Here is a 22,581-nt window from a genome sequence, read left to right as displayed (position 1 = left end):
GAGCTCAGGTTTGTACCTTTGTCGATACCTAGTCTTCTACCACCAACGGCTCTGCTGACTCCTGAGTAACGCAGTACAGAGGCGCAACAGTACTTTAATTCCTTTTTTTTATCTTTTTTTTTTCATACCCTTCCTTCCTTTTTTTGCGTGCGCAGTGACATTTGGCCTTGGGAGCTTTCCACTAGCGTAATCATGTAATGCACACTGTAAAGCACCTTATAGTATTGTTTTCTGGTGTACCTTCTAAACCAGCAGCAGCAGCAGCTGTGACTCGGTATCCGTCTGTATGGACGCCGCGTGGTGATTCTCCCGGACTTACGTCAATTACGGCCAGCCCAACTCCATTTTGACTCTCAACTTCTCAAGTGGAGTTCGCATGGATCGTCCCGATCGAGTCCCACGAAGACTAACAACCGGGTCCTCTCCGACTCCTCCTCGACGCAGGAGTCGCATGGTTAATAATCGAATGATTTCCACCTCTTGAGGCTTTCAGTTTGTGACTCGAATTCACTTCAAGGGCTCTGGTAGTGCTCACCATTTGCATTCATTTCTGTTCCACCCTTGGGGTTTTTTTCTTTCTCTCCGTGTGGTCATCTTTTAGTCCCCAACCTCCACGTTCTCTGCTGCAGTGGTGGCAATAGTACTTCCTGTAGGGATTGTCCATCCGAACTTTTTCTGCTCCTTTTCCACACCTCCTTCTATTTTAGTTTATCCCTTCCAATCCTTTTGCCCTGCGAAGCTTATTATTATCTCGGATCGACTCCCTCCGCCCTTGCATCCAAGCATCCTTCCAGCAACTCTCCATTCGAGACGTATGAGAGCAAGAAGAACACCCTGACGACCCCAAATTACCTGAAGGTGGACGACTGTCGTTCTTCCCCCCATTGGACCCGTCTGTCCTTGCTGCGATCTTCATCTTGTCGACGCTCAGTCCTTGAAGGTCGACTTGCTAATCTATTGAAGGAATTGTGGACGAACTTACACTCCCTCCAGTATACGGCACGGTGACCAAGGACAACATTCAGCCTTGGAGCAGACATTGTCATTGTCCCAATTAGGACTTTTGTTGACCTCCTGCACAGCAACTCGACCCGTTCACTTGTCTACCCCACACGATCCATGGTTGGATCCTTCAAATGAGTTTGGATCTCCTGTCTAGGATTGTCTCGTTCCGTGGGATTAAGTGTCCTTGAATCCTGCCTGTCACTTGAAAGGGTGGGAGCGTGCCTGTTTGTGCTCCAATTCGATCCTGTCGAGTCAGTCCACGCCTTCCGGCACTCTCGAGCATTCCGAAGTTCAAGCCCTCCAACCGGCCTTCCTTGGCCTGACGCATTCCAGCTCGTCTGATCGAGGTTCGACCGTGGAGTCTTACTCCCTTTTGTGATCCTGGGGCATCAGTTGAGACCTTTAATCATCTGCCGCCCTTGGATGGGGTTTGCCCTCTAAACAAAAGTCCAACCTGGTCAAGCAGGACGATTTCCCCAGCCTTCGAGTCCCCAGACTCCTTCCAAAATCTCTCGACGGCTACGCCATTGCCATCATCGTCATCATCATCAGCCTCATCAAAATTTCCGACCACGTTTCTCTCGCTATCGCCGTCAATCGTTCTTTTCAAGGTCTTCTTCTTCCGCACTAAAGACCTGAGGTGTTCATATAGGTTCTCCAAGGATGTCAAGTGCCCTTTGTCGTCATTAAACGTCCAGGTCAGAGACCAACACGGCAGCCCGATATTAGTGCTACTACTACTATCATTTGCATTCGTTTCCATCCGCAAGCCAGCCATCAACAGATTCAATGAAGCCCAATATCCCACCATTGAACATCGCAAAATCAAATCACAATCCTTCAATACCAGCTACGTCTCCACATCAAGCGATCCTCCAGCCTGCACGGTCTCGTTTCTATTCAGACACCATCGGCGAGTCCGAAATGACGCCGCCGATGACACCTCAAGCGGCCACGCCGTCCGAACAATCGATGGAACGTGGAGCTGTTCCAAGACCCGTATTTCACAACTATTTGCGCGCGTTCTATCCTTTCCATCCGGCGGGAGATGTTTCTCCATCCACAATTACCCTGCCTCTTGACCAAGGCGACATCATTCTCGTTCATTCCGTTCACACCAATGGCTGGGCCGATGGCACTCTGCTCGATTCTGGGAATCGAGGCTGGCTCCCCACCAATTACTGCGAAGCCTACGACCAAATACCCATGCGACCATTATTAAAAGCGTTGACTGATTTCTGGGACATCATTCGTGGAGGTTGCGGCTCGTCACTCAAGGACTTTGGCAACCAAGATTTGATGCGAGGCCCCATTGCCGGCGTTCGCTTTCTGCTGGAAAAGTCAGAGTGCTTGACAAGGGAGGCGCCACTAGTGAAGCAGTGCGATAGCCTTCGCCGGATTCGCAAGGCTTTACTTTCCGACCTCTCTTCGCTCGTGAAGACGGCCAAACGGTTCCAGGATGTTGCCAACGGGGTTCCATCTGAGGAGGAAGTAGAGGCAATCCTGGATGAAATGCTTCTCAAGGCGTTCAAAATCGTCACTCGTGGTGTTCGGTTTCTTGACGTCTGGAACGAGGAGGTAGGGTTGGGCCGGACGATAGCTGAGATGGAAACAGCGGGTGCCCAGAGTGGCCTGCCTCCGACACCGATGTCTGCAAACTTCTCCATGACTGCCTCAGCATCGACCGCTGGCACTCAACCCGAGCGCAACGAGTCCCGGCAGACAAATCACAGTCGTACAGCGTTCAGTCGAGCGTCGGTACGAACCGAAACCGTGGAACCACATAGGCCCATGTCCGTGGCGACGAAACGAATATCAATCTCGCATCGAGTTTCGTATTCAGGTCCTTCCTCCGCTGCACATGCGCAAAATCTCGCCTCGGAGCGGCTGGTGATCTCCTACGACGCCTTTCTAAGCGTTCTGGGTTCCTTCATCGGGTTGCACATGCAGTCACGATCGTCAACGGAATTGGTCACCACAACGCAACAGGCGGTCGAGTCGTGTCGTGCCCTGCTTGCTGTCATTGAAGCGGTCTGCGAACATGATTCCCCACGGACTATTCTACTGCAGGAGGCTCGCGAGGCGATGTGTGAGAACCTCTCGGAGTTGGTCCATGCCGCTCGCGACGTTTTCCGCCCAGCCCATATTCACGACGACGACCTCGTCTTTATGCCTGACGAGGGGAAGCGTCTCGTCGATGCTGCGACGGACTGTGTCCGCGCTGCGGGCAATTGCCTGGCCAAAGCCCGCTTGGTGCTGGAGCACATTGGCGACATTGAGCTGGATTCCCTGGAAGAGCAGTCGAGCACCACACAAGCCGTTACCAGTATCACCAACCCTGAAGCGCCCTCCTGCACAAAAGCCGCAAAGGAGAGGCCGCAAGACCTCTCGCTTCGTCTACCCCCTACGCCGCTCTCGATTCCAATCTCGACTTACTCCCCCTCCACCCCTGGTCTTACAGACTCAACCACCCCCTCATCATTGCAATCGCACCTGAACTCGACCAACAGCCCCGCCCACCCTCTTGCCTCCTCCACTCTCCCCGATTCCGCCTCTGTATCTACCCACGCCGACCAAGCCTCCTCTTTTTCCTCCTATAACAGCAACTTCCGTGAAAGCCATCCCATATCCGACGTCAGTGAATCCTTTGGTCGTGGTGTTACCAGCACGGGAAGTAGCTTTACGTATCATAGCCACATGCGTGACTCTGAAATGAGTGGCCTTTCGCGAACGTCTACACGCGCTACGTCTCCTGACATTGGCAGTAGCTTCCATGGCAGCTACAAAGTTCACTCCTTGAAGGAAAGTATCAGTCACTCGACGTTGGCTGAAGAGAGTGAAGAAGCGGAGGCTCACCTTCTGGAGAAGACCTTTGCACATGAGCTGGTATATAAGGACCGACAGGTGATGGGCGGCAGTCTGCGCGCCCTCATTGAGAAGCTCACCGCGCATCAATCCACCCCCGACGCCACCTTTGTCTCTACTTTCTACCTAACTTTCCGATTATTCACTACTCCCCTGGAATTCGCTCAAGGCTTGGCCGAGCGATTCGAATACATTGGGGACACCCCCCACGCCGCTGGCCCGGTTCGGCTACGTGTCTACAACATCTTCAAGGGCTGGCTCGAGTCGCACTGGCGGCACGATCGCGATGATTCTGCACTTGACTTCATTACCTCCTTTGCCAAGAATCGCTTGAGTGCCGATCTGCCTACTGCTGGTAGACGGTTGCATGAGCTGGCTGAAAAGGTAGCAGCTGTCCACGGCCCTCTGGTGCCGCGCTTGGTCTCGTCTATGGGCAAGACCAACACTGCCATTGGACAGTACATCCATCCAGACACTCCATTGCCGCCACCCATCCTTGGCAAAAAGGAGACAAATTTGTTGCGACAGTGGAAAAACGGGGAAGCCTCGCTGTCAATACTCGACTTTGACCCGTTGGAGTTGGCCCGTCAACTAACAATCAAGGAGTCGCGAATTTTCTGCTCTATTCTGCCTGAGGAGCTTCTCGATACTGAATGGACACGCAAGTCTGGTTCGCTTGCGGTCAACGTTCGCGCAATGGCGACACTTTCTACCGACCTTACACACTTGGTCACAGACTCGATTGTATACCTGGAAGAGCCCAAGAAACGTGCGGCAACGATTAAGCATTGGGTCAAGATCGCCAACAAGTGCCTCGAACTAAACAACTATGACTCGCTGATGGCCATCATCTGCTCTCTTAACTCTTCAACCATCTCCCGGCTGAGACGCACGTGGGACAACGTGTCACAGAAGACCAAAATCATCCTCAAGCACCTTCGCAGTGTCGTTGATATCTCTCGCAACTATACTGTGCTCCGGCAGCGTCTGCAGAACCACGTTCCCCCTTGCTTGCCCTTCGTCGGAACCTACCTCACCGACCTTACCTTTGTCGATCATGGCAACCAGTCCTTGCGCTCTTTACCGACCGGTGACGGCGAAATGACCGTGATTAACTTTGACAAGCACATGAAGACCGCCCGGATCATCAGCGAGCTTCAGCGATTCCAAATTCCCTACCGCCTCACCGAGGTCCCAGAGCTCCAAGCCTGGATGCAGAATGAGTTCGTCCGCGTGCGTTCGAATGGTGAAAGCCCTAACCAGGTCTTCTACCGTCGGTCGTTAGTCCTCGAACCACGAGAAACTTGCCGCAGCGGCGGCAATCTCCACGCACAACCCCAAGCCTCAGCGGGCCAAAATACCCTCACTTCTTCCTCCTCTCAACCCACCCATCATGAGGAGCCTTCTCAGGCTGTGTCGATTCTGGAAAATGCCAGAGAGAAACTGGACTTTTTGTCTTGGACAAATCCATCCAAGTCTAAGCCTGTGGCTTCTAACGGCTAGCGTTTTCACCCATATTATACCCCGTCTATACTGTTTTTGATCTTGAATTTGCCATCTATGACTGATGTCCTGCGTCGGGTCAACTACTTGACACATTCTTCCATTCTGACATTCTTCTTTCCGATTCTGTTTCCAATGTGGTCCTCGACCATTTTATCATCATCATCATTCTTACGGTCTATGGGTGGTAGCCTTTGTCTTTTGATTCATCATTCCATGCGAGGAATTGTCTTGGAAAAAGCGACAGCGTCCTTGAGCACCGGTTGGCAAAACGGAGTTTTTCCACTTCATTCGGGATTTCCCCTGGTCACGTCGTCGCGCATTTGATGTGGAAAGCGTACATGCCTCGGCACAAACCTGTGGGGATTCTTTTTCCATTACCTTACTTTTTTCTAGTTCATTGGTGTCGTTCAAAGCGTCCTTCGACCCAAAAGCTCATACGCTACATGACCTATTTCAAATGTACAAGATCTTGGCTTCAGTTGGTTCCATTGCTGAAAATTATCCCGAATATATGAACATTGCCACAATAAACACCACCTAGCTGTCTGTTCTTAAGTATGTAAACCGTGTACTGCCCGATGTCTGAGCATGTCTCTTGGCAAATAACCCGAAGATAACCTGGTTAGAATTCAACCTTGAACCAGTGCCGCTACAGTGAAACCGGCACCGACATATGAAGCGTAATGAAAACTAGCAAGCTCAACCTCCAGCTCGTAAATGCCGCGCAGATGGAATAATATGGATCTATGTGAAATCTGGACCCCGACACCCATCATTGGGCTTGAAAAGTCTACCTCTTGATAACTGGTCATTCTGTCTATTGCCGTGGTAAAGGTGTGAAGCTATCGTTACGTTCAACGGTTGGGCCGCCTCTCATAAGGACTGTGCTTTTTTGACTCGGGTCTTGATGTGCACCTCCACCTCCAGCTTTCTTTGATCACGGAGTTCGTTACCGGTGCAATTTGATGTATGTATCTTGAATAATTTGTATTGAGTTTCATCCGCAGATTTCTCATCGCCTAGTTCCTGGTAACCTAGTACCTAGTAACCTAGTATCTAGTATCTAGTGCCTACTACCTAATTAGTACCTAGGACCTAACTCACAGTATATGCATACGCACGGATTGGAAGCTTAAGCAAAACTTTCACATGCCCCGACCTGTCGATGAGTACAGACGTGAATACTCAGGACCCAACCCCAAAGATACCATCAACTCGATTCTGTCCTCAAGTGGCGAAAACACACACTCGAAATACACCGATCTTCACCTTACGCAAATACTCCAATTTGAAAAGGGATAATACAGTACATTAGTACAACAACGAACCCTATCTTCACGAAGGTTCCCTTCTCCAACTATGCAAAGTACTCGTCTTCATGCCTTCTCCCTGACTCCACGCGTCCACTTGATGCAAGGGATGTGATCTCCGGGTTTCCGGCGTCCGATCTTCTTTCCTGAATTCCGGGGCCCAGAACCTCGGCGCTGGAACTTGGATCGAAATGGATGTACTAGACTGGAGTGGATACTGGACTGAGGTCTTCCCTGTGAAAGTATCTATTGGGTGAAAGTACATACCTACTTGGGTAACTTTACCCTTAGTCTTGCTGTTGTTGTTATTGTTGTTGGAGTTGGTGGAACCCGGAAAACCTTGTTCAAGTCTCCATTATTTTGAGTTGCGTTTGCGCCATGTTCGAACCTTATTGTACTTTTGGGGATTGTTTAAGCGGGATTACTATTTTTCTTGGTGGACGCACTGTTGGTTTGTGTAAGTTCGTCGTACGCAGGTCTGTCGGCGCAATTGAGTTTCACCGAGGACTTGGTTTCTGAAGCGACGCTGAATGTTCAATGTAGAGCTTGTTCAGGGATTTGAACGAGAGGAAAACGCTAAGGTACTATTCCAGTGTGTGTCATCGTGGTGAAGCTGGAAGCTGTTCTAGCAACATACATAGATGCCGAAGTTGGATGGATATCACCTTTTGTACTTGTGGATTTGCTGATTTGCAAAGCAGATCAATTTGCATGGGAAAGCTGAGGTTCCACCATGTTATACATGCGGCTGTCCCAATGGCAAATATGGACGTAGTTGATGCATGGAAGCAGATTCTATTTTCAATATCACATTGAGACGATAATAGTACTAGGTTTGCCGTCCCATAAATGTGGACTGACTCGCTATGCACATGATGTATCAGACGCATGGTCACTCCACATGTCTGTCAAGCGTGTACCGAACACATGGGTGATGAGGCCGGTGCGCGAAAAGGCCGAGCCCACGATGAAACCCAAATGTATTACGTACATGACAGACGGCGACGTAGAGGATTTAGATTGATGACTTCCTTTTCAGCGTCGATATGCTTTCCTAAAGGCATCCAAAAACGCGGGTTCCAGATGATCGTCTTCAACACTTGTTGAACGTGTCACATCAGGAACGGATTGGGATGGCTCAAATCCAGATTGTGCTCGCATGTCCAAGATAGGAATCATCGACGGCCGACCGTGGGCACATTGAAAGGGAAACGCACATTTGGAAAGCCTTGCAACCAATCTTTCGCATTCAGCCATGTCAAGATCATCGTTGAACATGATGGCTCCTCGACATGCTCGGGAGTTGAGAAGATCCAGAATGCCTTGCGGACATCCATTCATCTTGTGCACCCAGAGATGTTCAGAGTCTGTGTCAATGCTCCCTAGTTCATTTGCGTTCCGAATGGTATCGGAGTCCAATCGGCATTCCGTTTCAGATAATCTTCTCTGATTTGGCTTTTCACCAGCTTCAAAAAGGGAAACCTCTCGACGAATGAGGTCCCCGAGCAACTCAGGTTCGAGTCGACACCTCTCAGCAATGACGGTCGGCAAAGTAATAACGGAAATGATTCCACCAGAAGCGTCTCTGTTGGCGACGCGGTACGAAATCCCCCAGCGAGTCAAAGCTTTGGAGTACCTTTGGAAAAGTTTAAGCTCCGGGGAGGAGACGCGCAGCGTGATTGGATCAATTTCCACAGTTTGAACTTGGTCATGTCGAGACGCAGAGCCCGGTGATATGAACAAGTCTTCGAATAGCTGCTCAACCCGACAGCGCTCGTCAGCGGCATGCTGATCGATCAGTACCAAGACGCCTTGTGACTCGCCATCATAGAGCATCTTGGACTGGTTGGAACCAAGTTTGGCAAGGATGAACTTTCGGTCCACCTGCGCAATGACCGTGGCCAGTCGCAAACTTTGGCGATTTAGTTTGCCTCGAAATCGAAGAAGCTGAGTCTCATTCAAAGTGACAATGTCATCCTGACAGAATCTCGAGTGCTGCACAGAATGAGGTATGTCACTAACAAATTCCAAACTTGGCACGCGCGCCTCTGCTCTAGAAAAGACAGGATTCTGCCAGGTCTCGAGCAAATTGTCTACCCAGGGAGAGGGAGCAGAGACAGATCTTGGCGCCTGAGATCGACCGTGTCGTTGCAATGTGGTCAGAAAGCTATTTGATCTTGGGCCAGCGATGATCTTTCGCAGGTTCACAGTTTGCCCCGTTCGCGAGTTGATCTGGTGCAGTTTGCCACTCCTTGGGTCAACCCAGGGTATCAAGGTATCACTCGCTGACTCGGAAATATTCTTCGTTGAAGACCCGACCTTGTCGCGATCTAAGATGCTGCCGTCATCTTCGTGGGCGTGCTCTTTTTGGTCAGAAGTTACGCCATAATGCGGGCATTGGATCGCACCGGACATCATCTGCTTTGGGGATGACGGACGATATTCAGAGTCGCTCGTAGAGCCAGGCTGCAGATCGATCCTGCCCTTCTCAGTCACAGCTATCTCATTTTCCCTGGCCGACTTGATGCGCGACCAGTTGCTGAATTGAGTTCCGAGGATTGCTGACCGCGATCTCCCTAGAAGCGGCAGCTTGACTGTGCTTGCAAAGTCTTCTTCGACACTCGCCCTTTGACGACGAATATGACTGGTCTCAGACCGGGTAGAGTCGATGCGTGTAGCACTTGGTCTGCTGGGAACACGCCGTGACTGAAGATCATCTCTGCGAGGTTTGAAGGGTTTCAATTCCTGTTGGTTCAAAAATTCCATTACCATGGCTTGCAGAACGTTCCGTATCTCTTGAATAGACTTCTCAAGCCCGGGAGAAGGCTCATCCCCATAAGTGGACTCGCGCTGCCTTGCATCAATGCGAACAACAAACATTGGCCATCTGCTAATAGGCTTCAGCCCGCTGCGGCGTCTCAACACATTCATCGATTCTGAAGGACAATCTGCCGATGCCCATGGACTCGCATTCTCCGACTGAGGCATCCTCTTTTCGGCCCCAAAACCGGAAGAAGCCACGAGCTGATTGATCTCACCATATAAGACGTTGAACGGGTGCCATGAAAAAACTGGATCTTTGCCTAAAGAAATGAATTGCACCTTTTTTGAAAGACTCGTCGAAGTTGACATCGCCGCTTGTATGTGCAGGCCGGTAGTAGATGCGGATACCACTTGCCAAGAGTTCATGCTCGGCGACTCCGTATATCCAGACTGTGAGAGAATGGAGCCTATATGTCCTAGATCGATCTCATTTTCCGACGTTCTCGGGCGAAGCACAACGCTTCTCCCGCGCGACTCATCGGATAAACTGAGCTTTGACAGCTGGCCATTGGCAAGTGTCAATGAAACCAGGGCATGCTTCAAAATTTCCCATTCCTTCTCCATCTCCCCTGGTTTTTTGAGATTCAGAGCCCGGTTCCGAACGCGAACCGGCATGTTTCCGAATAGATTATGAACGGCAACGCGAGTGCCATGGCCACGTAGCTGGAGACCTTGACCATGTGAGACAGGTACTAATCGTGCCACAGGTCTCGCACGATGGAAGACAATTGAGCTCGTGCTGCTGTGTCCTTCGTGGCGAGACGTCACAGTCAGGAGCGACAAGGATGCCAAAGATGAAAGAAAGAGTCCTCGGTGCCCATACACATCTGCAACGCCGTATTTGGAGGTATCTAGTCCAAATCTCAGCGATGTCACAAGTCGATTATATAGAAACCAAAAGATACATACGATACGCTTTTCCAAGGCCGCCGCTAGACTCAAACTCTCCGGGCACGATTCCCTGTCCATTGTCCTCCACGACACAGCCTCCTCGCTTGAAGTCGACAGTGACGGAGATTATCTGAGCTCCTGCGTCAAGCGAGTTCTTCACCAACTCCAGGACGACCCCATGCAAATCAATAATCGAGGTTGAAGATTTGATCCTGAAAGCCACATCGGGTGGAAGTGCCCGAATGGATTGATCAGTCTGGCCCAACATCATGTATTCGCTCCGTCAATTGAGTCTGAAGGTTTTCTCAGAAGCGAGAGTGTTTTTGCCATGACTTCTGGGCGGCAGGAATGACAGACATGGTCATAAGGTACGATGGGCAGGAGCGTTGCCATGCATTCAACATTCTCATATTTGGCCACTGCGCAATACGAAAGAAAGACTTAAAATTTCCGGCTCATGTTCGACACGTCCAAATTAGCCGATCCATCTGATGTTGATGAGGATTGCGATTGAAGGTGACAAGACTGACATCAGGCCCAGGCACATGACTTTGGCGGATAAACAGTGATCCCGCATGCTCCCCGGCGGTTGCGCAATCTGTCCGCTGTTTCATACAGCTGCTGTTCCTCCCAAACACAGCAATAACTCGAGAGAATTGACTGGAAAACTGCCCAGTATCAAACCCCACTATGGCCACAGCTGAAGCGCCTGCAAGAGTGCATGGTAAGTCAACCTGGTTGACGTCTCAGTGGGTCCCGCGCGAAACAAGAAGCCCACTAACGCGGGCACACAAGTAGATCGCAATGGCCGGCGTCGCCCCTTTGCGAGTTGGATGAAGCGACTAGCCAGCCTCAAGAGCTCGTCAGACTCGGGCTCTAATCGGTGGACACACAAGCGACACACGAACTCAAAGGGCAAAAAGAGCGAGGGGCAAGGCAACAATCCATATCCTCTGTCGGGCACGATCGGACGTACAAATCGAAACGATTCATACTCGGAGACGGGCGACCGTGATTTTGATCAGTCTCATTCACGCAGCGATCCTTCTTTGGTCTACTCGGGATATGAACATCCAGTGACTGCAAGAAGCGCCAAGTCTGCGGCCCCTACTGTATCTACGAATGGCGAGACTGCGATCTCGGATGCTGGGTATTCCAAGGCGGGGACAACGGCGACTGGGGGTGGCGGACTGAGCTCGCACGGTGGTGGTGAAGGCAGTACATTCTCATCGCCGGCTCCCTCAGTTCGCTCATTGACCACTACCTTGACAACGGTGCAATCGGCTGCACCGTCGACCCAACTGTACACAGCGCAGAACACGCAGCCCGGACCAACCCACGGAACGTCCACCCAGCAATCCGGCACACAACAGGTGCAATTCTCACACCAATTTCCTTCGGCATCCTCGCCAGCGACAGCCGTTCCTTCTCACCTGATTCCGCACAGTCAGTCCATGACCTACAACACTGCGACCGCCAATAATGCCTTGAACGATAACGCCTCCATTTTGACCCTCGCAAGCTCGTCCAAGCGACGTCGCCGCAATTCATTGGATACGAATGCTTCGGTGCGAGCCCTGGCGCCTTCTTCAGTCTTTGGCGGAAGTCGTGAAAGCTTGCCGCTCAGTCTGCTCAGCGGTAGTGTGATCGAGCCCGCCAGCGCGTCCGCCTTCAACGCACAGGGCGTACCAGCTCGGCCCAGTATCGTTGGGCTCGCGAGTGCCGAACGGATCAGCGTGTATTCTTCGCCAGGAACCGCGGCTTTGGGCACCAGCGGTGAACGCAATTTTCACGTCTCGAGAGGGAATCAAGTCGCTGGTGATGGGGTCAGTATTCGTAGCGGTGTCGCATCCCACACGCGCAATGATAGTGCCGCTGCTGGAATCAGTGGTGCCATCAATAGTCCATACATCCTCACATCTGGTCGTGTCAGCCGTCGCAGCTCTGGGTGGGGAGATATCACAGATGAAGGGTACTCGAATAAAGTCGGCGAGTCCCCGGACGAGATCGTCACACCAAAAGCCGAAGTGACATTTCACGAGGGGCCTGAGTTGAAATGAAACCTCGACAAAGCAAATCATGAATCACGGGGGCTTCAGACCCCCTCCCCGGCGTGTCAAGCGTCTCGCCTTTTTCCACACTTAACGACTGATGCATTCGACATGGGCAACTGGCGTAATTGGCTTGCGGTTCAATAAGCCATGGGCGTTTTTTTTATCTTCTTTCTTTCGGTGGGTTTACATTTCTGGTTCTGGAACGTCTACTTGATAACCCTTACAGTATGGTTTTGGCTTCATTCACCGGTCCTCTCACGCTATCCCCGCTTGGCCTTTTGCACCTAGAGACGTACTGAAAGACCGAAGCTTCACAATTAGCCATGCGAACAGTACCAACCTTTCCTAATTAAATGTTTGGCCTGGTCGTTGAAAGTAATGAATACTATAACGATGAAGAGCCGAACGAGGTTTGCATTGTAAGACGAGCTGAGTAGTTTTTACCGCCTTCGACATGGTTGCCCTATACGCCGTCATCCGCTGTGAAGTCGCACGATCTACGATCCTAGATTGGCCTGATATATGGACGAGACACTCCCGGGCCATATGGGCTATACTGGCCCCAGTCTCCCCAGTCGAGCTCACTGTTGAGGACTGATGAGATACGGCTACGGTAGGGGCAGCAGTATCGATGTGTGAGAGGAATGAAGGAGTGAGATTGCTATGGGGGAGAGATTCCACCTAAGCTATGGACTGTGGTGAGCGGCAGAATCACATGCCATACAAACAAAGACCGGTTCTGGACCCCAAGACATCAGGTATTAGAGTAGTCGTACAGCAGTAAGTATTGTTGCGTGCCGTAGTTTGCCATTGCATCTTCGAGTCCGTAGGCCAGAGGTGATCGGCAAGGTGCAGAGCTTGGTGAGCTTTTTCCTTTTGCAAGTTGCGTCTAAATCCCATTCCACCCGACCGATGATATAAGCTCGGGGCCATTTTTCCAGAAAACCGATCTCCGTCTTACACAACAGTAGGGGTGGAACTGTTACGGAAGCGTTCTGGGCGGACACTAACCAACAAGACCATAAAAGATCACTAATATCCGCAGTTGCGGATACTGCCCAGAGTCCGGTATATATAGTATGGTATCGCAACTTGTTCGGCTACGCCGTAACAGGAACGGCTAAATCGGTCTCATCCTCAGTAGCGTTAGAAGAAGAGGTAGCAATTAGCATGACTACCACATCGATCCTCCAAGCGTGTTCAATGAGTCTCTGCCCTCCAAGGAACGGACCCGGTCAGGATCGCCATGTATCTTGTTGGGAGAGCGAATACGAAACCCTGCGCGCCAACATTCATGGCAGGTGAAGCAAGTTGAAGCAAGTGACAGGAAACCTTATTAGCGGGAAGAACCAATTGATTGAGATCAGCAATCGCAGAACGGTTCCGCAAGTTGCCTGGATCCACGATTGAAGATCGTGTCATGTCATTCGTGGGATCTGGATTCTGGACGGCATCATGGATGTTCACCGTTCTTTGGCCGTTGGACAATGCGCTTTCTTCTTGCGAGCTCGTACACGCGCGCGCGAGAGAGAGAAAGACTTGAGAAGGATGTGCGCCGTTGCTGGGATAGGCATCAGGTTTACGGTCGCAAGCTTGAAGACAGATAGATACAGTCTGACTGTCAGATCTTGGAAGCCTGCTGTACGGGTTAGAGAAAGTCTCGAAAATTAAAATCCATTTGAGTCCGATCCAAAACAAGCCAATGACGTGGGATGCACGATTTCGCCGATCGATTGCCATTGGATTTAGTGTAAATCGCGGCCACGAATTGACGAGCAAGAAACGCGAAGGCTGTAAGACTAAGTGCCATCATCCATCGAGCGGTTCACCCTTGGGACTTCGAGTTGGAGTAACATCCTCAAATGAAATGTCTAAAGAGTTAACTGAGATGTCTGGGTGGGAGCCATCTCTGAGCCGCGGTAACTTTGGTCAGGTCAGTGCCCGATGGGGGAAGCATCCACATCCACCGTTCCAACGCACATGCTCTCTCTCTCTCTCTCTCTCTCGCTCTTTCGGCCTTTGCTTGGCTTGGCTTGTTCCTGTCGCAAGGATTTTCCACTTGCGTTCATCGATTCCCAACAAGGCGACTGATCGATCGTCTGGGAAATCATATTCCCCGTTGTGGTTCTGTCTCCTGCATGATTTCCACTTGGCCCCCCGCCAACCCCCAGTCGGTCTCGCAAGTGGTTTGGTTCAAGAGGGACCAAAACACAAAAAACGCCATATCCGCCGGTTGCGTTGCTTTCCATTTCCCTTTCGCCTTTCTTCTCTTCTTCTCCCTTCATATCTCCGCTCTTTCCCGTCCACAGCCTTGTTGTCGCCTGATCGCCGTGCGTTGCTCGATCTATCGGAGCCAGACTCTTTTCGCGTGAAGGGAAGGACTTGATGCGTTCACCGATTCGAAAATCGTGTAATTACTAGACTCGTTCGAGTCCAATCGATTGAAATTTGTTTCCTTGACCCTTCAAGACATTGATCTTGCGATTTCGATTTGAGTCGCTCACGCCGACGCAATGGAGTCAGCTCAAACTCCGCGACCGAAGCGAGTCGCAGTCGTGGGAACAGGCATGGCCGGTCTAGCGACCGCGCATCTGTTGCATCAAGATTCCGAGAAACGGTACCAAGTCACTCTGATCGAAAAGGTTAGTATTGTGACTAGTGACCCGGTTCAGTGGTGAACAACTCAAAAAACATCGTCCCCCCCCCCGCGCTTGATAAGCACATGATCGCGAGAAAGAGTGCTGACAGGGAGAGGAGGAGGGAGATAGAAAGATCAAATATCGTTGAGCGCCGAGTCCATCCAGATTCCTTCATCCGATCCTCAGGGTCAGCCCGTGTGGGCGGATGTGCCCATGCGCGCATTCGCGGGCGGCTTCTATAATAATTTGGCGCGGATGTACGATTATCTGGGGGTGAAATATCACGAGCAACCGTTTCTTTTCAGCTTCACGAGGGTTCCCAGTCGGCAGCAACCATTGTCGCCCACATCGTGCACGTCATTACTGTCCCCGTCAAGCGCATGTATCCCTGGACCGCAGATGGTCTACGCTTCCAACTTTCACCAATTGCCTCCGATTCCACGCACATCGGAGCTCTTGCAATGGTGTATGGAAGCAGTATACGCCATCTTATGCTACGTGTGGTTCACATTCTGCTGCTTCTTCATTGCGCCTCACGGCGAAGATCTTCAAAACGGACAGTTGAGCGAGTCCTTCGATCATTACCTGCGACGAGTTCGCATCCCAGAACATTACGCGGAGAATTACCTCCTCCCGCTCATCTCCAGTGTCTGCACCTGTTCGCATCAAGAATTGTTGAACTTTCCGGCTTCCGACGTCCTCGAATATAAGCGCCGCACGCATCGCCAGCAGCATTACGTGGTGAGCTCCGGCGTGCAATGCGTTCAGCCGAAGCTCCTCGAGGGTGTGGACTTGCGACTGGGTGTCAATTTGACCCAGGTGGTTCCTGAAGACCAAGGCGTCAGAATCGAATACTCGACACTGACAGAGACGGAAAAATCAACGATATCAAACTCCGAACTTTTTGATCTCGTGGTTCTGGCCGTTTCACCCGATGTGGCCGCGGCACTGTACCCTGCCGTCCATGCGCCATTATCGGCCATCCCCACGACCTCGGTCGAAACCATCGCCCACACAGACGAATCCATGATCCAACCCATGCTCCAGGCGACAAGTACACCTTCCTCTGCGGGGAAACCCGCGGCCCATACACCAGCCTCGAGCAAGAACGCAAAAACCCAACGCATCCACCTCCTCTCCAACGGCACCATTACCGAGGCGGTCCACGAACAATCGAATTCCATCCTCGTGTCGACAAATCCGCTCTTTGCAGTGGATCAATCCAAAATCATCCGCTCGGCTAGCTTCACCCGGGTTTTGCGTAGCCCGCTCAGCCGTCTGCTGGTGAACTCCATCTTTCAGAGGCGGGATGGGACGAACGATACATCTGCTGGAAAGACGTGGCGCAATGGAGACCAGGGAGTTTATCTTGCTGGTGGTTGGTGCTGGGATGGGATGGTCTTGCTGGAGGGCTGTATTGTCTCGGCAATGCGGGTAGCAAATGAACTGGGCGTGACTGTGCCTTGGAATCAGAGGTCATGAGTCTACTAGATGGTCACCTCCAACGTGGCAATTGAACTCGTGGCTCGAACTGATTTGATAGGCTTTCCGGGCTTCTTCATCCTCGATCTGAGCAGATCTACATCCCAGATCCCTGGCCCGTAATACACCATGAGCACCATACAATAGCATTAGATAGCGCCCTCTCCAGTGCAACCGGATCAAACCTCCTCGTATACAATGCGGAGCAGGCCCCCAGATAAAGGAACCTCGAAAGCCATAGATGATTCTTAAGTACACCGACATGAACGCATCAATGTGAGTAAGAAGATGAGAGCATCATAAGCGTTGGTACTCAGCCACTCAGCTACAGCAGCCAAATTGAAGATTTTGGTTTCCGCAGTTGATGCCACTCTGCCGTAGGTACTACTTGGCCAGGCTATTACTACTACCTGGTATCTGGTAGGATCGTAGTAGTGACCTCTTACTTGCGGATGGAACAGTACATACTACGTACTACGTGAGTCCGTAGAACTTTAGGGGATAGGTTTGCTTCAACTCGACTCCATAATTTGACATTTTTCTTAAAAAAAAAAAAAAAAAACAGTCCGGGCTAGAGTTCACTTTGCAACAGAGAAAATATCACACGTTGGCCTGCAACTGGAAGACGAGAATTGCACTTGTCCATTGTCATCTATCCACCTTTTAGGTACGTTGCGCCGCTCAGCCTACAGCTCAACGGATCGATGCATCTATCCCGGACGCAAGCTTAGTCCCACTTTGGCTCGCGCTCAGACGGGACTGGCTGCTGTTGAACCCAGCTACCCGTCCTCGCTGCTTAACTCTTTGATTGATTACCCTGCACTTCATCTTCGGCATCAACAGACACTGGTACTTTAAAGTCGACGTCTAGTGATGTTCATTACCCAAATAGTCCAAGATCAATATCCCATAAAATGCTGGGCTTCTTCAAAAAGGCCCTGGAAAGCCGGGTCTACGGACTCGACCATGCCTTATTGAATATCCAGCTGCCGCCAGCAACCTTGTGGATGAATATGGGTTATTGGAAGGTGAGTTGAGGCGTACAACAGCCTGGATAGGTACTTCAGGATTCTTGGTTGCTCTGCGAAGCGCTCGTGGCCAAAACGTCCTATTTTGATCTGCGAGGAGACCCCGTTCTGACCTTTCTTCTGATCAGGATACAGAAGACTTCCCAGAAGCTTGTCAAGCCTTACTTGACCTTGTCCTGGGAGCCGGTTTGGGCCGTGAGGAGATCGATTCTCAGTCCGTCAGCATCCTCGACGTAGGATGCGGATGCGGCGACCAGTCAATTCGCATTGCATCGTTGAAAAGAGGAGAGAAGAGCTCGTTCTCAGCTGGGCGGTCATTCTCGTCGGCGTCAGCGTCAGCGTCACGGTCTGGTTTCGATGCCTTGGACAATTCCGCCAACGCAGCCATCAGTAGACGGACGGACGTTGCTAGGTTCAACCCCCCTCCCAGGGCGTTGGTAGATACCTACGTCGGTATCACTTTGCAAGCTTCGCAGGCAGAAATCGGTCAGCGGCGCATAGGCCTTCATCAGCAACAAAGTTCTCGCACGCAAACCACCGCCACAACCACCAGGGATATCCCATCAGAGTCAAACTACCACATCTTCTGCGCCGATGCCGCCAACCCATCAACTTGGACAGGGGACTTGCAAACCTCCATCTCCACGATGATCCCTTCTTCCTCCTCATCACCCTCCTCCCCCACCACCAGTCTGACCGCCAACCCACACACAACCTGGCTTCTAGCCCTCGACACCCTCTACCACTTCCAGCCCTCCCGTCTACCCATCCTACACTACGCAAACACCACCCTCCACGCCTCCTTCATGGCCTTTGACCTCCTGCTCGCCGATCAATCCTCTGTCTGGCAACGGTTGAAACTGCGATTAGTATGCCTGGTGACCGGGGCCCCCTTTGCAAATTTCCTGACCTGCGAGCAGTATGTCCAGTTACTGGTGGAGGCAGGGTATGAGCGGGACAGAGTTGAGATCGTGGATATTTCGCCGGATGTGTTTCCGGGTATCACGAGGTTTTTGCAGAGGAGAATACGTGAGGCAAGGCCGTTTGGGTTGAAGCTGGGTAAGTTTCGGGGGGCAAAGAGTGTGTTTGGGTGGTGGGCGAGGAGTGGGATTGTGAGGGGGGTGGTGGTGGTTGCCAGGAAGTAATGGCCATTATGGGCAGTGCTGAATCCTGAGTGAAGCGATATCCAGTCATTCTCCTTGACTGTTGGGGTTCAACGTGTCGTGTAAGAACAGGCAACTACAGTCCACGTTGTGGACTTTATACGTCACTTGACTTGATCGAGCATCAGACCATGGTGAAAGCCAAAAGCACGGTGGAAGAATAAAGGTTGAGTCTATTCAATCAAAAATAAAAATAAAAAAATGAAAACCGACGGAACTATGGGAAAGTCGTCACTCATAGACACCGCTGCCATCTTCGTCTTGGGGATGCCAATTGTCGAAACCATCGACATCCATCAGACGAAAAGTCAAACAAAGGGAACTCGTAAAATCACAGATAAGAAATCGCTCAAAAAGAAGTGACAAGAATTAAAGGCGCCGGGTATACGAGGGGCAACACATTTGGACTGTTATTCAGCCCCACGTACCCCCGACGTAAAAGCAGAAAACAGAGCAGCAGTGGTTGAAACAGGCTGCGGGGGAATAAAATCGTAGTTCACTTCTTGTGGGCATCTTCGGCGTTTCGCTTTTGGTTGGAAAGGGGAGATGAAGGCATGCTTTCTCTTCATCATTTTGATTATGCTTTTTGTGGTGTTTTTTTTTTTCTTGTTCTTCATGCTTTCGGCACTGACTATACAGTGCTGGCCATATTGTGCTTCGGTTGGGGAAGGCTTGCATCAGTCTTCCGCGAAGCCAGGAACTTCTTGAACATGTCGGATATGGCCTTTTCGGATGCCTCATTACGCTCCTCAGTGCCATTCTTCTCCATGATCAAACCCCGGAGCCAGTGGTTCTCCAGCTCAAGTTGGGAGACACGAGCCTCGAGAGCATCGTTCTTGTCGTTGGTCTCTTTCAAGCTGCGCTCCAAGGCCTGCTCGCGCATCTTCTTCTTCACACGGAAGCGCGCACTGGCAGCAGTGTTGCGACGACGCTTGTCCTCCTCGGCCATGATCCGAGCAGCTTCCTCACTATTCGCAGGGGTAGCCTTGGTGGAGCTCTTGCGCTTCACAGAGGCACCAGAGGGGGAAGGCGACATGGCCGTTTGAGATGGTGTCGGAGCAGCGGCCTGAGGAGGTGCCAACACAGGAAGGTGTTGAGCGGGGGCCGAGTGGGTCGGCGCAGGTGCTGTGGGCAGTTGAGGGACTGCCGTGTAGGGGGCAGGGTGCACAGGCACTTGAGCCTCGAGACCAAGGTCTTGCTGGTAATGAGGCACATTGTTGAAGCCATCTGTTGGTAGATATCAGAATTAGCCCTTTTGTTCTCTCGCATCGTATTGCTGCACCGTTGTGATCCAAGTCATTCTGCTCCCCCCATGAGCGCATTCTCCGCGGACAATCTATGCATGCCATCACGTAATATGGCGCAATCGACTGACCATGCGCGTTCATCTTAACGAGAACGTTTCGCCAATGGCCGTTTGGAACATGTGGCCAAGCCCGCATCTTGGCACCGGGGGTATGTGACCCATAGTCATGCTACAGTCAACATACCCCCAACCAAGATCAGTCCGAGAGGAAACTCCCGGATTTTCCAGACAGACAAGATGTGTTGGGAAGGGAAAACGAGAAACGACGTGTCCGAGACATAGGGTTCAGGTATTCCTCCCCATGTCCTCCAGCGCTTACCTTGCAGAAAATCCAGAAACTTCATGTCACCATTCTGTGCGGGTTGGTTGTCCAAGTTGGACTCGATCGGGGAAGACTTTGGCTCGCCAGCATCGAAAGTGGGCAGGCTGAGGTCGGTGAAGTTGTCGAAGTCGAAGAACTCGGTGTTGGTAAAGAGGGCCAATTCCTCGTCCAAGTTGAACGAATTCTCCTGTTGGCGTTGCTGCACCGCCTGGTCGTACGGTGATGGGATGGCGTTTAGGTCATCGAGATATTGAGAGAAGTTGGGTGCACGGCGTGCGTTGAAGTTGGCCATGGTGAAGGTGAAGGTGGCGTCGAAGCTCGTTGGTCCTTGATATGACCAAGTCAAGAGTAGCCGTCAAGTTGCTCACTCCAATTTGTTTCACGATGAATCGGCGTCACACGCGCTCGATTGTATGGTGACTCGGGGTACACCGGATGCGGCTCCGAGCCGTGATATATTGGACGAACCAAGCGGATGGCGATGCGATGGAACGAGAGTATCGCGAGAGTGAATGTGACACACTTTTGGGCGTGTCAAGATAGCGTTCGAGTGTCGACGTTGGGGGTGTAGTGGAGTGAGAATGGAGAAATGGAAAGGAGGAATGGAAGTGCGGTGGAGAGATGGGTGATTCTTTGCGGGAGTGTGAATCAACTCGGAGTGCCGAGTTGGAAGTGGGCACGCTAATTTTTTTGGAGGGGGAGGAGTGGAGTGGGGGACTCGGTAGCACTGGAGGGCGGAGAGGCAGTTAAGGGCTGGAGGGCGAGGCACTGGAGGCCGTGGCTGTTGGACAGCCAGATGGTAATACGGGTACTGGAAGTGACCGGGTTCGGTATCGGGTTACGGTATCACCGCGCCGGTGTGAATAATCGGGCGGTAGTGGTAATCATGGAATCAACAGGACTCTTAGGTGGTGTATAATTCTATTGTATCGTCTATTATCATTGGGGTTTTCCAGGCAAAGGGAAAGTGGAATCCAATCCGATGATCTATCCAGGCAGGGCTGCTTTTATTCCGTGGATTTGTCAGCGCCCACCAAAGGCCGGCTGACATTGGCTGTATGGAGCGTGTATCATTAATGTAATATACGGTTTCCTGGTTGTACGAGCCCCAGCGAACCACACCCACACTGTCGCCCACGAGAAGTTGCATGTACACGACTACTCGTTGTACTTGGGGTCCGAAGGTTTACAGTAAATGTATGAGGAGAGCGCCGGTATGGCACTGATCCAAAAGATGAGCTGAAGGTTGACAGTTCGTACTCGAATGGTGCTAAACGGCTTGTACATAACAGAGCAGGTCTCTTTCGGAACTGGTCAGTAAACTTCATCATAAGTTTGAAGCAACTATGTAATAGATCGATCATGAAGATCCTCGAAATTTACTGTATAGGTATGCAAATTTTCTCCGGCGATCTCTGCAAGTCGGACTTTGGTCGGGATTATGGCCGAGGGTCGGAGGACTACAAGGCCACATTGCTGCGGCTGTCTACAACAGGATATCATCGGATTCAGACCCGGATGACCTCGGTCATTGTACACAGACGCACGCTCTATGAGTACTACTATGAAGCACTGCTTACTCTTAGTGCTTACTCTTAGGCTGTGTGCTGCTGCATCAGGATGGAAACCGGGCAGGACCTGCATATACCATTATTAATCATCTTGATTACCACGATCCCAGGCAAGAGTGATGTATCTGGTGCCAACTTTGGCTATGATCGATCCGGCAAAATAATGCCCCCCATCCCTCTCCTCTTTGCTCTGACTCCCGGTTCCCACGGGGCTTACCTGATCTGGTCGGGGCGATTAATAATCCTCCACTGCATGGACCTGAAGAAGTTTTGATCTTTCCACTGATCCGCATCGATTCGAGAATCTGTTACGCATTCGAATGGAATAAGTAGATCACCAGCCATTCGGGACCGCCCGCATAGATTGAGGGCAGTCGTGTGGGGCGGGTTTGAAGTGTGGGCAACTGGCGAATGCTCAAGCATATGCCAGGGCGAGGGTTGACTCGCATTGTGGGAAAGTGTAATTGAGGAAAGAGCGACAGGCGCGGTTGAAGCACAGGCAGATGCAGGGTCGGTGTCTTCACGTTAGCCTTGTCCCCTCTGACGTTCCCTGGGTGTTGGACAGGTGGTTTACTGCTGAGGTAATAAGCATGTGAAAGACGCGGACCGTCATTCC

General features: G+C 51.3%; 7 protein-coding genes across 7 annotated transcripts; 5 read left to right on the top strand and 2 right to left on the bottom strand.

Annotated features, from left to right (window-relative positions):
- Nucleotides 1-1,929: 1,929 nt before the first annotated feature.
- Nucleotides 1,930-5,373, top strand: N7539_006068 (guanine nucleotide exchange factor; the record flags this gene model as incomplete). The annotated part of the gene is made up of 1 exon (XM_056935670.1): nt 1,930-5,373. The coding sequence occupies one exon, from the start codon at nt 1,930-1,932 to the stop codon at nt 5,371-5,373; it is 3,444 nt and encodes a 1,147-aa protein (XP_056789138.1).
- Nucleotides 5,374-7,721: 2,348 nt separating this feature from the next.
- On the bottom strand, nt 7,722-10,668 carry N7539_006067 (putative DNA mismatch repair protein (Mlh3); the record flags this gene model as incomplete). Its single annotated transcript, XM_056935669.1, has 2 exons — nt 7,722-10,360; nt 10,419-10,668. The coding sequence occupies 2 exons, from the start codon at nt 10,666-10,668 to the stop codon at nt 7,722-7,724; spliced, it is 2,889 nt and encodes a 962-aa protein (XP_056789137.1).
- Nucleotides 10,669-11,090: 422 nt separating this feature from the next.
- N7539_006066 (uncharacterized protein) lies at nt 11,091-12,460 on the top strand (the record flags this gene model as incomplete). Its single annotated transcript, XM_056935668.1, has 2 exons — nt 11,091-11,124; nt 11,196-12,460. 2 exons carry the CDS (start codon nt 11,091-11,093, stop codon nt 12,458-12,460), a joined length of 1,299 nt encoding a protein of 432 aa, XP_056789136.1.
- Nucleotides 12,461-14,967: 2,507 nt separating this feature from the next.
- On the top strand, nt 14,968-16,575 carry N7539_006065 (uncharacterized protein; the record flags this gene model as incomplete). The annotated part of the gene is made up of 2 exons (XM_056935667.1): nt 14,968-15,096; nt 15,223-16,575. 2 exons carry the CDS (start codon nt 14,968-14,970, stop codon nt 16,573-16,575), a joined length of 1,482 nt encoding a protein of 493 aa, XP_056789135.1.
- A 914-nt stretch (nt 16,576-17,489) lies between these two features.
- N7539_006064 (uncharacterized protein) lies at nt 17,490-18,748 on the top strand (the record flags this gene model as incomplete). The annotated part of the gene is made up of 2 exons (XM_056935666.1): nt 17,490-17,603; nt 17,732-18,748. The coding sequence occupies 2 exons, from the start codon at nt 17,490-17,492 to the stop codon at nt 18,746-18,748; spliced, it is 1,131 nt and encodes a 376-aa protein (XP_056789134.1).
- Nucleotides 18,749-19,397: 649 nt separating this feature from the next.
- N7539_006063 (putative bZIP transcription factor (MetR)) lies at nt 19,398-20,686 on the bottom strand (the record flags this gene model as incomplete). The annotated part of the gene is made up of 2 exons (XM_056935665.1): nt 19,398-19,993; nt 20,392-20,686. 2 exons carry the CDS (start codon nt 20,684-20,686, stop codon nt 19,398-19,400), a joined length of 891 nt encoding a protein of 296 aa, XP_056789133.1.
- A 1,100-nt stretch (nt 20,687-21,786) lies between these two features.
- On the top strand, nt 21,787-21,993 carry N7539_006062 (uncharacterized protein; the record flags this gene model as incomplete). Its single annotated transcript, XM_056935664.1, has 1 exon — nt 21,787-21,993. The coding sequence occupies one exon, from the start codon at nt 21,787-21,789 to the stop codon at nt 21,991-21,993; it is 207 nt and encodes a 68-aa protein (XP_056789132.1).
- Nucleotides 21,994-22,581: the final 588 nt, after the last annotated feature.

Source organism: Penicillium diatomitis (genome assembly GCF_028827545.1).
Source record: "Penicillium diatomitis strain IBT 30728 chromosome Unknown utg000007l_segment0_segment0, whole genome shotgun sequence".
Classification (NCBI taxonomy): Eukaryota; Fungi; Ascomycota; class Eurotiomycetes; order Eurotiales; family Aspergillaceae; genus Penicillium; species Penicillium diatomitis.
The sequence above is the reverse complement of the archived record's forward strand: the minus strand, read 5'-3'. Positions and strand labels throughout refer to the sequence as shown.